Here is a 14,402-nt window from a genome sequence, read left to right as displayed (position 1 = left end):
AAATTAAGATTGTTTTGTCTTTATTTTTATTTATTTATTTATTTATTTTTGAGGCAAAGTTTCGCTCTTGTCACTCAGGCTGTAGTGCAATGGCGTGATCTCGGCTCACTGCAACCTCTGCCTCTCGGGTTCAAGTGATTCTTCTGCCTCAGCCTCCCGAGTAGCTGGGATTACAGGTGCCTGCCACCACACCCAGCCAAATTTTGTATTTTTAGTAGAGACGGGATTTCACCGTATTGGCCAGGCTGGTCTCAAACTCCTGACCTTAGGCGATCCACCTGCCTCAGCCTCCCAAAATGCTGGGATTACAGGCGTGAGCCACCGCGCCTGGCCTGTTTTGTCTTTAATTAAATTTCACAGTAATATACTTTGATGTCTTTTTTTTTTTTTTTTTTTTAACTTTTTTTTTTTTTCCTTTAATTCTTGGCCCAGATGCTTACTGGCACTTACTCTAGAAACACATCATCCTTCGTTGAGTTCTGGGAAATTTTCTTTAAGTGGTTCTTTTATAATTTCCCTCCATTTTTTTCTCTACTTTTTTCTGGAACTCCTGATGTTTGGACACTAGGCCTCCTACATTGTTCCTCTAATTTTCTTGTCTTTTCTCCTACTTTCTATTTCGTTACCTTTTTTTATTCTCACTTCTGGGATGGTTTTTAATTTTTTCTGCTAATTCTTTTTATTAATATGCCATGTTTTATAGATTTGTCTTTAAATATTTTTACATAATTTTATAACAAAATACAAAAAAAGCAATTCCTAAAAATTTTGAAAGTCAATTGAAAGCAAAGAACTTAAGTGTATTTTCAATTATAGCATAATCATACCAAGAAACTATTTGAAGTAACTTAAAAAATGTTTTATGTCCCTAGTGGTATATTCCCCAAGAACAACAACAGCAACAATAACTATAAAATGAAACAAAATCTTAAGCTATTCTTAGTCATCATGTTGTTGGTGGTAGTGTTGGTATTCCTATTCTGAAGTTATAGTGGATATGAAGTATGTTGAAATATCCTTTTACACTCTTTTATGTGTATTTGTTGTATGTGAGTAATTATATGATTATAGAGAACAGGGATCTTTTTATCAGAGAAAGGTACAGATGTGAGATTGAAGTAAAGGAAAACTTGCAGTTCTGCATTTGTATTGGAAATATCATTATGAACTCGAGATCTATATTATCTTTAAAAAATAGATGCTGGCTGGGTGCGGTGGCTCACGCCTATAATCCTAGCACTTTGAGAGGCCAAGGTGAGTGGATCACTTGAGGTCAGGAGTTCAAGACCAGCATGGCCAACATGGTGAAACCCTGTCTCTACTAAAAATATAAAACTTAGCCGGACATGATGGCATGCTCCTGTAGTCCCAGCTACTGGGGAGGCTGAGGTGGGAGAATCACTTGAACCTGGGATGCAGAGGTTGCAGTGAGCCAAGATCACACCATTGCACTCCAGGCTGGGCAACAAAGTGAGATCCTGTCTCAAAAAACAAACAAAAAAACATGCTTACTGGTTTCGTCTATCAAAAAGAACAACAACAAAAAAAATGAACAATCCAGTGGTTCTGAGTATCCCTAGTTCTCAGACTGTTTTCTAAGTACCATTTTCTCTTAAAAAGATGCAAGTTGTCTTGAAGAAATGTCTGAGTCCAGATTCAGGGGACGATATATATGAATCTGGAAAGTCTTGACATACCAGAAAAAAACTAAGCATCAGACACTACTAGTGTCATGTCAAAAGGACTCAGGAGTGTACTAGAATACATTCTTACTTATCAGAGATAAAATAATTTGAGCATCAGAAAGGATAATAACAGGCTGGGCACGGTGGCCCACACTTGTAATCCCAAGATTTTGGGAGGCCAAGGTGGGCAGATCACTTGGGGTCAGGAGTTCGAGACCAGTCTGGCCAACATGGTGAAACCCCATCTCTACTAAAAAATACAAAAATTAGGCCTGGGGGCAGGTGTCTGTAATCCCAGCTACTTGGGAGTCTGAGGCAAGGAGAATTGCTTCAACCCAGGAAGCAGAGGTTGTAGTGAGCCAAGATCGTGCCGCTGCACTCCAGCCTGGGTGACAGAGCAAGACTCCATTGCAAAGAAAAAAAAAAAAAAAAGGATAATAGCAAAAAATTGAAATTCATAACAAATGATACCTCTACTCTCATTGTTTTAAAAACTAAAGCCCAGGCACAGTGGCTCACGCGTGTAATCACAGTACTTTGGGAGACTAAGGTGGGCAGATTGCTTGCATTCAGGAGTGTGAGACCAGCCTGGTCAACATGACAAAACCACATCTCTACAAAAAATACAAAAATTAACCAGGTGTCATGGTATGCATGCGCCTGTAGTCCCAGCTACTTGAGAAGCCGTGGTGGTAGGATGACCTGAGCCCAGGAGGCAGAGGTTGCAGTGAGTTGAGATTGTGCTACTCCACTTCAGCCTGGGTGACAAGGCCAGACCCAGCCTCAAAAAAACAACAAAGACTAAGTAAAAGGAGAAAAAAATCAAGCATTTATCTTTCTTCTCTTATGTGATCTATATATTGGGACCCTTAAGTAGATCAGGGGAAGTTTCTGTTTATAAAAATGTTTCAACAAATAAGGAATAATAGAATTAAAATATAACCATTTCGCAACCCTCAAATTAGGGTTGTCTTTTCTTCCAATTCGTTGTTTTTTGAGACGGGGTCTTGCACTGTTGCCCAGGCTGGAGTGCTGTGGCACGATCTTGGCTCACTGCAACCCGCTCCTCCCAGATTCAAGCCATTCTCCTGCCTCAGCCTCAGCCTCCTGAGTAGCTGGGATTACAGGCATCCACCACCACACCTGGCTAATTTTTTTGTATTTTTAGTAGAGACAGGGCTTCACTATGTTGGCTAAGCTGGTGTCGAACTCCTGACCTCGTGATCCGCCTGCCTTGGCCTCCCAAAGTGCTGGGATTACAGGCTTGAGCTACTGTGCCCAGCCTTTTTCTAATTCTTAAAGTGAATTTGTGTCTACCAGCATAATTTTCAAGAGACCTTTATTATTCCCTAAATGTTTTTCTCTCTTTGTGACATTCAGTTCTTGTTTCCTAGATACAGTATCTTCTTATCTTTCTAAAGCTAATGATTAATGTTTTGTTTTCATTTTCGTTTTTTCTGCTTCCTGCATTTTTTTTTTTTTTTTTTTTTTTTTTTTTAATGAAAACCTTTCTCTGTTTGAGTCTCTCAGGTTAGAGACTTTCCTTAATGGTGATCATTGACTGATCCACAAGTTGTATGTGTGGTGAGGCTTGTCAGCTCATAGGGTAGTAATGTGGTGATTTAGTTAACTAGGAGACCCTCAAATATCAGTGACTGTTCCGAGAATTGAGCAGAGTAAGGAAATTAATAGGGAGAGTCATTTTCAGCATAAAAATTTTATTTCAGTTTTGTTTTCAATAATAGCATCTCACCCCCACCCTGGCTGCGTCTGCTCAGTGTTCCAGAGTCCACGGTATGTATGGTTCAGCCCTCCAGAAAGTAAAGTCTCCTGCATTTCTTTTTTTTTTTTTTTTTAATGCTGCAGCAAGAATAGGGTCCTGGGTTCTTTTTTAGTATGAGGGAGGGACAGCCACCTGGCTACTTGGGATAGGAAGGAAAATCTGGTGTTTCAACTACTTTTGTACAAAATGTCAACCATTTTTTCCTATTTTCAGCCCCACCATATGCTCCAGCCTTCACAAGTACCTGTTGCCTCCAATTTCTGCGTGTTTTCCTTTAATTATTTTGTTTCATATTAACTCCTTACAGCAAGTTTGGTGGCTGAATAACCTTGGGCAAGTTGTATAGTTTCTCACATGCACTTTAGTTTTATCGTCATCTGTAAAATGGAGATGAGTCTTAGGATTATTGTGAAGAAAATTTTTCTTTTTCTTTTATTTATTTATTTTTGTTGGAGACGGAGGTGCACTCTGTCACCCAGGCTGGAGTGCAGTGGCACAATCTCAGCTCACTGCACCCTCTGCCTCCAGGTTCAAGCAGTTCTGCTGCCTCAGCCTCCCGAGTAGCTGGGATTACAGGCGCCCACCACCTCACCTGGCTACTTTTTTTTTTTTTTTTAAGTAGAGACAGGGTTTCACCATATTGGCCAGGCTGATCTCGAACTCCTGACCTCAGGTGATGCACCTGCCTCAGCCTCCCAAAGTGTTGGGATTACAGGCGTGAGCCACCTTGCCTGGCCAAAGATTAATTGTTAATATACGTAAAGTGCTTAACACTATGCCAGGTACCTTAGTAAGTGTTCAATGAATATTTGCTCTTTGTGTTAACCATAATCATTCTCAGGCTGCTTTGTCATTTACTCATTCCATAAATTCTTAGCTTCCAAAATTTTGGTGATGCCTCACTTCTTATTCTCTCTAGTTGCCTTTGTCCATGTAGGTTTTTTGAGGAAGCTTGGGTGAATAAGTGTATTTTAAACTATTATGTTTAAATTGAAGTTCCTTTTATCTGTTTTCTAATAGAAACACTTAAATAGCATTAAAAACTTGTAGCAGTATAAACAATATGTTTGAGAAGTACTCTGTTTTGAAAATATTTTCACTTTGATACATTTTTTACTTACTGTCTTACTAATCTTCCTAAGACTTTTTAAAGTGAATATTTTTAAGGCAGTTCTAAAAGAATGAAAACTTATGATATCTGTAATAGAGTTGAATACATATTTAACTCCTAAATCCATATATTTATTAATTTGTCCAGATTTCTGCTAACAGTACTCGGCCTGCTCGCTGGTATACCAAACTTGGATTCTTTCCTGACCCTAGACCTTTTCCTCTGCCCTTATCATCACTTTTCAGTGATGGAGGAAATGTTGGTTGTGTTGATGTAATTATTCAAAGAGCATACCCTATACAGGTATGATATATTCTTGAAACTTATATATTTCTTTCTTTTGATAAACTTTATTTTTTTGTTTGTTTGTTTGTTTGTGACGGAGTTTCGGTCTCTTGCCCCGGCTGGAGTGCAATGGCGTGATCTTGGCTCACTGCAACCTCCACCTCCTGGGTTCAAGTGATTCTCCTCCCTCACTCTCTCAAGTAGCTGAGATTACAGGCATGCGCCACCCCACCCAGATAATTTTGTATTTTTGGTAGAGACGGAGTTTCACCATATTGGTCAGGCTGATCTCAAACTCCTGACCTCAGGTGATCCACTAACCTCAGTCTCCCAAAATTCTGGGATTACAGGCGTGAGCCATCATGCCTGACCTGATACAATTAATTTGAAAGTTATATATATGACTTTTTTGGTGTGTGTAACACATTGTTACAGTGGATGGAGAAGACATCATCTGGATTATACATATTTCGCAATGAAAGAGAGGAAGAAAAGGAAGCAGCAAAATATGTGGAGGCCCAACAAAAGAGACTGGAAGCCTTATTCACTAAAATTCAAGAGGAATTTGAAGAACATGAAGGTAAAATGAGTTATATGGTACACATTTTTATTTCTAATATAAGAACAAAGTTTTAGAGACTTTCAATTTAACATTTTTAATGAGTAAATTGTTTTTATTTTGAGTAATAAATTGACTATATTTTAGTATCTGGAGTATTCTTTTTTGGTATTAGAGAAAGGATAGCAATAAAGGGCAGAAATACCAGATTATTTTTCCCTAAGCCATTTGTAATATTTTTCCTGAATTCTTACCTATATTATGTGACTTTGGCATTTTTGTCATTGTAGTTATTAGTTTTCATGTGTTATGATGCCTGGAACTAGGACCTATTGTGGTGTCAATTTTAATATTAAAAATCGTGGTGTTTTTATGTTTATATGACATAAATTTTATTTTTTCATATCTCCCTTTTGTTGTTGCTGAAGATTTTATGTTCTTCATTTCCTCATGATTTATATAGCAGATATAACATGTTCTATAGAACTTATCGTTCCATAGTTATCTGCAGAAATATTGCTCCTTATATTCTATTTGCTTAAAATTATCACTAGATCATACTATTTTCATAAATAAGTGATTATGAAATCATTTACAGGCATACCTCAGAGATACTGTGGATTTGATTATAGACCACCACAGTAAAGCAAATATTACAGTAGAGCACATCACATGAATATTTTGGCTTCCCAGAGCATAAATATAAAAAGTAATGTTTACACTATAGCGTAATCTCTTAAATGTGTGGTAGTAGCATTGTGTCTTAAAGAAAAATGCACATACCTTAATATACTTTATTGCTAAGAAATGCTAATGATCATCTGAGCTTTCAGTGAGTTGTAATATTTTTGCTGGTGGAGGATCTTTCCTCGATGTTGATGCCTGCTGAATGATCAGAGTGGTAGTTGCTGAAGGTTGGGGCGGTTGTGGCAATTTCTTAAAATAAGACAAGGGCATTTGCAACATTGATTGACTTTTCCTTTCATGAAAGATTTCTCTGTAGCATGCAATGCTGTTTGATAGCATTTTATCCATGGTAGAACTGCTTTCATAATTTGAGTCAATTATATCAAACTCTGCTTTATCAGAGTATTATGTAATATTCTAAATCCTTTGTTGTCATTTCAACAATATTCACAGCACCTTCACGAGGAGTAGATTCCTTCTCAAGAAACTACTTTCTTTGCTCATCCATAAGAAGCAGCTCTGTATTAATCTGTTCTCACACTGCTATAAGGAATACCTGAGACTGGGTAATTTCTAAAGGAAAGAAGCTTAATTGACTCACAGTTCCACTTGGCTGAGGAGGCCTCAGGAAACTTACAATCATGGCAGAAGGCAAAGGAGAAACAAATACCTTTTTCATAAGGTGGCAGAAGAGAGAGTGCAGGGTAAACTGCCACTTTTAAGCCATGAGATCTCGTGAGAACTCCCTCACTAGCACAAGAATAGCATGGGGGAAACCACCCCCATGATCCAGTCACCTACCACCAGATCTCTCCGTCAACACATGGGGATTACAATTTGAGATGAGATTTGGGTAGGGACACAGAGCCAAACCATATCATTCTGCCCCGGACTCTCCCAAATCTCATGTCCTTTCTACATTTCAAAACCAATCATGCCTTCCCAACAGTCCCTGAAATTCTTAACTAATTCCAGCATTAACTCAAAAATTAAAGTCCAAAGTCTTCATCTGAGACAAGACAAATCTCTTCCATCTATGAGCCTGTAAAATCAAAAGCAAATTCATTACTTCCAAGATACAGTGGCGGTGGCCGGGAGCGGTGGCTCAAGCCTGTAATCCCAGCACTTTGGGAGGCCGAGACCGGCGGATCACGAGGTCAGGAGATCAAGGCCATCCTGGCTAACACGGTGAAACCCCGTCTCTACTAAAAACTACAAAAAACTAGCCGGGTGAGGTGGCGGCGCCTGTAGTCCCAGCTACCTGTGAGGCTGAGGCAGGAGAATGGCGTGAACCCGGGAGGCGGAGCTTGCAGTGAGCTGAGATCCGGCCACAGCACTCCAGCCTGGGTGACAGAACAAGACTCCGTCTCAAAAAAAAAAAGATACAATGGGGGTACAGGTATTGGGTAAATGCTCCCATCTCAAGTGGGAGAAATTGGCCAAAACAGACGAACTACAGTCTGCATGCAAGTCTGAAATCTAGCCAGGAAATCATTGAATCTTTTTTTTTTCTTTTTGAGACAGGGTCTTGCTCTGTTGTCCAGGCTAGAGTGCAGTGGAGAGATATTGGCTCACTGCAGCCTCTGCCTCCTGTTTCAAGCAATTCTCATGCCTCAGCCTCCCAAGTAGCTGGGATTGCAGGTGTACACCACCATGCCCAGCTAATTTTTGTATTTTTAGTAGAGATGGGGTTTCGCCATGTTGGCCAGGCTGGTCTTAAACTCCTAGCCTCGCTGGGTGTGGTGTCTCACGCTTGTAATCCCACCACTTTGGGAGGCTAAGGTGGGCAGATCATGAGGTCAGGAGTTCAAGACCAGCCTGGCCAACATGGTGAAACCCTGTTTCTACGAAAAATACAAAAATTAGCTGGGCGTGGTGGCACGCATCTGTAATCCCAGCTACTTGGGAGGCTGAGGCAGGAGAATCGCTTGAACCTGGGAGGCGGAGGTTGCAGTGAGCCAAAATCGCACCACTACACTCCAGCCTGGGCAACAAAGCAAGATTCTGTCTCAAAAATAAATAAATAAATAAATAATAAAATAAAAAAATAAACTCCTAGCCTCAAGTGAGCCATCGCACCCAGGCCAGTCATTAAAGCTCTAAAATCTCCTTTGACTCCATGTCTTACATCCAGGGCATGCTGAATAAGGGATGGTCTCCCACGGCCTTGGGCAGCTCTGCCCCTTTGGCTCTGCAGGCTACAGCCCCTGCATCTGCTTTCATGGGCTGCCATTGAGTGACAGCCACACAGTGCAGGCTGTCAGTGGAGGATGATGGCCCTCTTCTCACAGCTCCACTGGGCAGTTCCCCAGTGAGGACTCTGTGGGGTGGCTCCAACCCCATATTTCCCTCCCAATTTCCCTCTCATACTGTGCTAACAGAGGTTCTCTGAGGTCTCTGCCCCAGCAGCAGACTACTGCGTGGACATCCTGGCACTTCCATACATCCTCTGAAATCTAGGCAGAGGCTCCCACAGCTCACCTCTTGTCTTCTGCACACTCACAGGCCCAACACCACATGGAGGCCACCAAGGCTTGGGGCTTGCACCGTCTCAAGCAATGGCCTGATCTGTACCTTGACCGTTTTTATCAATGGCTGGAGCTAGAGCAAGTGGGATGCAGGGTGCCATGTCCCATGGCTGCACAGAGCAGTGGGGCCTTGGGCCCAGCACACAAAACCATTTTTCCCTCCTAGGTCTCCAGGCCTGTGATAGAAGGGCCTGCTGCGAAGATCTCTGACATGCCTTGGAGACACTGTCTCCATTGTCTTGGCTATTAACATTTGTCTCCTTGTTACTTATGCAAACTTCTGCAGATGGCTTGAATTCTTTCCCAGGAAATGGATTTTTCTTTTCTATTTCATGGTCGGGCTGCAGATTTTCCAAACTTTTATGCTCTGCTTCCCTTTTAAATATAAGTTCCAATTTCAAACCGTCTCTTTGTGAACACGTGTGACTGTGTGTTTCTAGAAAAAACCACATCACACCTTGAACACTTTGCTGCTTAGAAATTTCTTCCACAGGATACCCTAAATCATCTCTCTCAAGTTCTACATTCCATGGATCTCTAGCGAAGGGGCAAAATGCCACTAGTCTCTTTGCTCTAAAGCATAGCAAAAGTGACCTTTGCTTCAGTTCCCAATGAGATCCTCATCTCCATCTGAGATCACCTCAGCCTGACTTCATTGTCCATATCACTGTCAGAATTTTGGTCAAAACCATTCAACAAGTCTCTAGGGAGTTCCAGACTTTCCCACATCTTCCTGTCTTCTTCCAAGCCCTCCAAACTGTTCCAGTCTCTGCCTGTTATCTAGTTACAAAGTCACTTCCACATTTTCAGGTTATTGTTATAGCAGTACCCCACTCCTGGTACCAATTCTCTTTATTAGTTCATCCTCATACTGCTATAAAAATACCTGAGACTGGGTAATTTGTAAAGGAAAAAGGTTTAATTGATTCACAGTTCCACATGGCTGGGGAGGCCTCAGGAAACTTACCATCGTAGTGGAAGATTAAGGAGAAGCAAGTACCTTCTTCACAGGGTGGCAGGAAAGAGAGTACGGGGGAACTCTCACTTTTAAGCCATCAGATCTCTTGAGAACTCCCTCACTATCACGGAACAGCATGAGGGAAACTGCCCCCGTGATCCAGTCACCTCCCACCAGGTCCGTCCCTCGACGTGAGGATTACAGTTCAAGATGAGATTTATGAAGCTCCTCATCATTTAAGTTTTAATGTGACATTGCGGTAATTCAGTCACATCTTCAAGCTTTACTTCTAATTCTAGTTCTCTTGCTATTTCCACCACGTATGCAGTTACTTCCTCCATTGAAGTCTTGAACCTACTCCAAAGTCATCCACGAGGGTTGGAATCAACTTCTGGTAAACTTGTTATTGTTGATATTTTGTCTTCCCATGAAACACTAATGTTCTTAATGGTATCTAGAATGGTGAATCGTTTCTGAAAGGTTTCAATTCACTTTACCCGTACCTATCGGAGAAATCACTATAGCAGCTATTCTTTATAAGACATGTTTCTTAAATAATAAGACTTGAAAGTTGAAATGACTCCATGATCCATGGGCCACAGAATGGATATTGTGTTAGGAGGCATGAAAATAACATTAATCACTCTATACATCTCTGTCAGAGCTCTGTGACAGAAACGTGAAGTGAGCACATACTGTTGCAAAAATGGCACCAATAGGCTTCCTCAACATAGTTTCCACAAACCTTCAATTTGTGTTTAAAAAAAAAAAATGCAGTATCTGTGAAACTCAGTAAAGTGAAATACATTAAAACAAATGTACCTATGCTTAACTCACATATTACTGTAATTAAACTCTGTATGACTTTTTTTTTTTTTTTTTTTTAAACCATGAGTACACTAGTTTCAAAATTTCCTAGAAAACTTACAGCAGGCCGGGTGTCGTGGATCACATCTATAATCCCAACAGTTTGGGAGTCCAAGGTGGGTGGATCAGTTGTGGTCAGGAGTTTGAGACCAGCCTGGCCAATATAGTGAAACTCTGTCTCTACCAAAAATGCAAAAATTAGCCGGGCGTGTTGGCCTGTGCCTGTAATCCCAGCTACTCGGGAGGCTGAGACAGGAGAATCACTTGAACCTAGGAGACAGAGGTTGCAATGAGCCAAGATCACACCACTGCACTCCAACTTGGGTGACAAGTTGAGACCCTGTCTCAAAAAAAAAAAAAAGAGAAAAAACTTTTAGCAGATATATAGTTTCTTATTTTTAAACCTCCCTTCTGTGGGTGTTTTATGCTTGATTCTTTAGTTTTAGTTGCTTTAAATTTACAGTTTAGTGAATTAATGATCCTTTTTTTTTTCTTAGAAAACACAACAAAACCATATTTACCATCACATGCACTAACAAGACAGCAAGTTCGTGCTCTGCAAGATGGTGCAGAGCTTTACGAAGCAGTGAAGAATGCAGCAGACCCAGCTTACCTTGAGGTGAGAGAGTAACAGGACATATAATGAGGCTTGATGATTATTCAAAGTGGGAAGCTATTTTAGACTCTCTGGCCATCACGGGAAGGAGTATGTTGAAATACTGCATTTCTCAAAAGGGATGTGTACATTTCTGGAATTTTCAGTGATGTGCCAAACCAGTGTGGTGGTACGTTTTCAACTCTATACCAAGTAGAGGATGGGAGGGTTCTAGAATTTTATATATTAAATAAATTTGGTTTAAAATACAGGCAAAACTTGTTTGTTTTATTTTTGTCTCTCCTGTACTCTGAAGCAAAAAAACATTTTTATTTTTAAGATAAAACAAATATCTGCAAAGTAATGGCTTAGTTTCCATGTTCTTAGCTGTTTCTCAAGTCCTATCTGGAGTGTACTTGATAATCCTCTACCCTAAGGGTACTTCGGTGGAAATGTTTCAGAAGCTCTAAATTGTTAGAAGTAGCATAGGCTTTAGAATCGTGGCACTCTCATTTGATTAACAAAGTAAATGAGAATAAAATAGCTGGCCGGGCACGGTGGCTCACGCCTGTAATCTCAGCATTTTGGGAGGCCGAGGCGGGCAGAATACCTGAGGTCGGGAGTTCGTGACCAGCCTGGCCAACATGGTGAAACCCCGTCTCTACTAAAAATACAAAATTAACCAGGCGTGGTGCTTATGCCTATGATCCCAGCTACTCGGGAGGCTGAGACAGGAGAATTGCTTGAATCCGAGAGGCAGAGGTTGCAGTGAGCCTAGGTCATGCCATTGCACTCCAGCCTGGGCAACAAGAGCAAAACTCCGTCTCAAAAAAAAAGCTATTAAATGGGCATAAAATATTGTTTTAGGATCAAATAAATAATCTATATAAAAGTTCCATATAAATGTTAGTTACTATTATTAGAACATAATTTTATATATTAAGCTACCTCCTAAATATTTAGACGTTAGATACCTAAAAAAATTCAAATTCTAAGATTAGTTTGTTAGATAGGAAGGAGCAAATATTTTACCAAAACTACTGGTTGTTAATTGATTAATTTCATTTATTTCATGACTTAATAAATCTTGTGAATATAGCCTTGAATTTCTTAAATAGTGGGACTACAAAATAAACAATATTTCATCAGTAATGTAAGCAGTGCTGTACTGAGTAAAATTCCCTCCTGTTCTGAAATGTTACAATTTGGGTTCTCCCTGTGAGAAGTGAGTCCAGTTTTAAAATTTGTGAGTATACTTGCTGCAGGTCTGAAAACGAAGGCTTTATGATTCTTTCTTGAAAAATTATTTGCCTCTATCTTTTATAATATTATTTGTCAAAGCTTGTGCATTCTATGTATCATCATGAAGACAGCTTTAATTTCATCCACAGAATTTAACAATTTTTTTTGTCTGGACATAAGGGAGCAGAATAAGAGTTGGAGTAGGGCCTTGCCCAGCCACTCTGTAACTGGACAAGTAATGTATTTCTTAGGACTTCATTTCCACCTTCTATCAAGGGAAAACCTAAGAGTAGGTTATCTTTAGGGTTCTAAGTGCCTATGAGTCTATGAGATTTTACTTTTTTAAAGTTATCTTTGTAATTCTTTGAGGAGAACATAGGCATCCATTTTTAAAACAGTCCTGTTAGAATTTGTTTTCAGTAACAATGTTGAATGTTGGCCTTCTGAAATCAGGTTTTACAACAAAATGGTTTAAACACTGCCTGCATATTTAGAATCTCTATACCTCCATAAGATACAGAGATTGGATAGTCTCCCTTCCCAGTATAGATTAGGATATTAAGATGTATAATATCCTAAAGTGTAGCAGCAGTCTGATATGTTACATGTCTAAATTCCATTTCCTGTTTTATTTGTTTATTGATTTGTCTGTTTATTTTTGTTACACTGGGTCAAGATTCCCAAGAGGTACAGGTAGAAATTTGCTAAAGTGAGTAGGACAGAAGTGTAGAGGCAAACATAAAAGTATGTTTAGTACATATCTGTTTTAAATTGTGTCTACTATTTAACAGTTAATGAAATTATACTCCCAGGGCTAAGAATCAGAGTTCTGGGGCCAACCTCTGCCTATGTGGTTTGTGCAAATTAGTTGTTCTCTTTGTGCCTCAGTTTTACCTACAACATGGAAACAGTGATATTACCTACCTCATGGATTGTTGTGAAGATTAAATGAATTAGTACATTTACTACACATAAATCTATTTCTCAAAATAATGAGCATTCAAATGTTAGCCATCTGTAATGCAGCTGGTGATGATTATGATTATTAGAGTATATTTATAATTGGAGGATCATTTTTGCCTTAGGGAAACAGAATTATTAACAGTTTGAGGCACCTGAGAATACTATGTGAGAAACTGATTACATTAACCACACCCTGAAGATGAGCTCTAATTTTGTTGTATTTGTCCCGTTTAAAGCGATCCAGTTACAATGATGGGACTTTTTTGTTTTAATTGCTTTTTATTCCAATATCTTAAATGGTCACAGGGTTCTTTCAGTGAAGAGCAGTTAAAAGCCTTGAATAATCACAGGCAAATGTTGAATGATAAGAAACAAGCTCAGATCCAGTTGGAAATCAGGAAGGCCATGGAATCTGCTGAACAAAAGGAACAAGGTTTATCAAGAGATGTCACAACCATGTGGAAGTTGCGTATTGTAAGCTATTCAAAAAAAGAAAAAGATTCAGGTGAGTGTGTAAATGCTTTGTTTTTATCAGTTTTATTAAGTTAAAAAATGGCCTTACTAACAAAATGATTATAAATCCAGATAAAGTATAAAGTTAGTTTATAACAGAGAAGCAAAAACCACCAACGCCTACAAAGAGACAATATAAAAGATGATCTGTATTTATTTTGAAACAAAAATTTAAATGATAATCACTTCTTCCATTGTGTCTTTCTCATCTTTCTCTAAACAGTTATTTTGAGTATTTGGCGTCCATCATCAGATTTATATTCTCTGTTAACAGAAGGAAAGAGATATAGAATTTATCATCTTGCAACTTCAAAATCTAAAAGTAAATCTGGAAGAGCTAACATCCAGTTAGCAGCGACAAAAAAAACTCAGTATCAACAACTACCGGTACAAACCTTTCAGTGTGATTTTTCGGTTTTGATAAGTGCTTGTTAGTTTATGAAATCTCCATATATTGAATTTTTGTTTTGTTTCCTGTAGGTTTCAGATGAAATTTTATTTCAGGTTTACCAGCCACGGGAGCCCCTTCACTTCAGCAAATTTTTAGATCCAAACTTTCAGCCCTCTTGTTCTGAGGTGGACCTAATAGGATTTGTAGTTTCTGTTGTGAAAAAAACAGGTAATGC

General features: G+C 39.3%; 1 protein-coding gene across 2 annotated transcripts in view; it reads left to right on the top strand.

Annotated features, from left to right (window-relative positions):
* The window catches only part of BRCA2 (BRCA2 DNA repair associated), a 96,679-nt gene that overhangs the window by 62,117 nt on the left and 20,160 nt on the right, over positions 1-14,402 (top strand). The window contains exons 19-25 of one of the 2 annotated variants that reach the window (XM_030922112.1): positions 4,727-4,882; positions 5,300-5,444; positions 9,925-9,990; positions 10,961-11,082; positions 13,570-13,768; positions 14,000-14,163; positions 14,257-14,395. In XM_030922112.1, coding sequence (XP_030777972.1) covers positions 4,727-4,882; positions 5,300-5,444; positions 9,925-9,990; positions 10,961-11,082; positions 13,570-13,768; positions 14,000-14,163; positions 14,257-14,395 — 991 coding nt within the window. The remainder of the gene's footprint in view (positions 1-4,726; positions 4,883-5,299; positions 5,445-9,924; positions 9,991-10,960; positions 11,083-13,569; positions 13,769-13,999; positions 14,164-14,256; positions 14,396-14,402) is intronic. The other variant, XM_010367067.2, reaches the window with a different exon arrangement.

The sequence above is a fragment of the Rhinopithecus roxellana genome, chromosome 18, assembly GCF_007565055.1.
Source record: "Rhinopithecus roxellana isolate Shanxi Qingling chromosome 18, ASM756505v1, whole genome shotgun sequence".
In the NCBI taxonomy this organism is placed as follows: domain Eukaryota; kingdom Metazoa; phylum Chordata; class Mammalia; order Primates; family Cercopithecidae; genus Rhinopithecus; species Rhinopithecus roxellana.
Note: the sequence above shows the minus strand (reverse complement) of the source record. Positions and strands in the feature narration are given on the sequence as shown.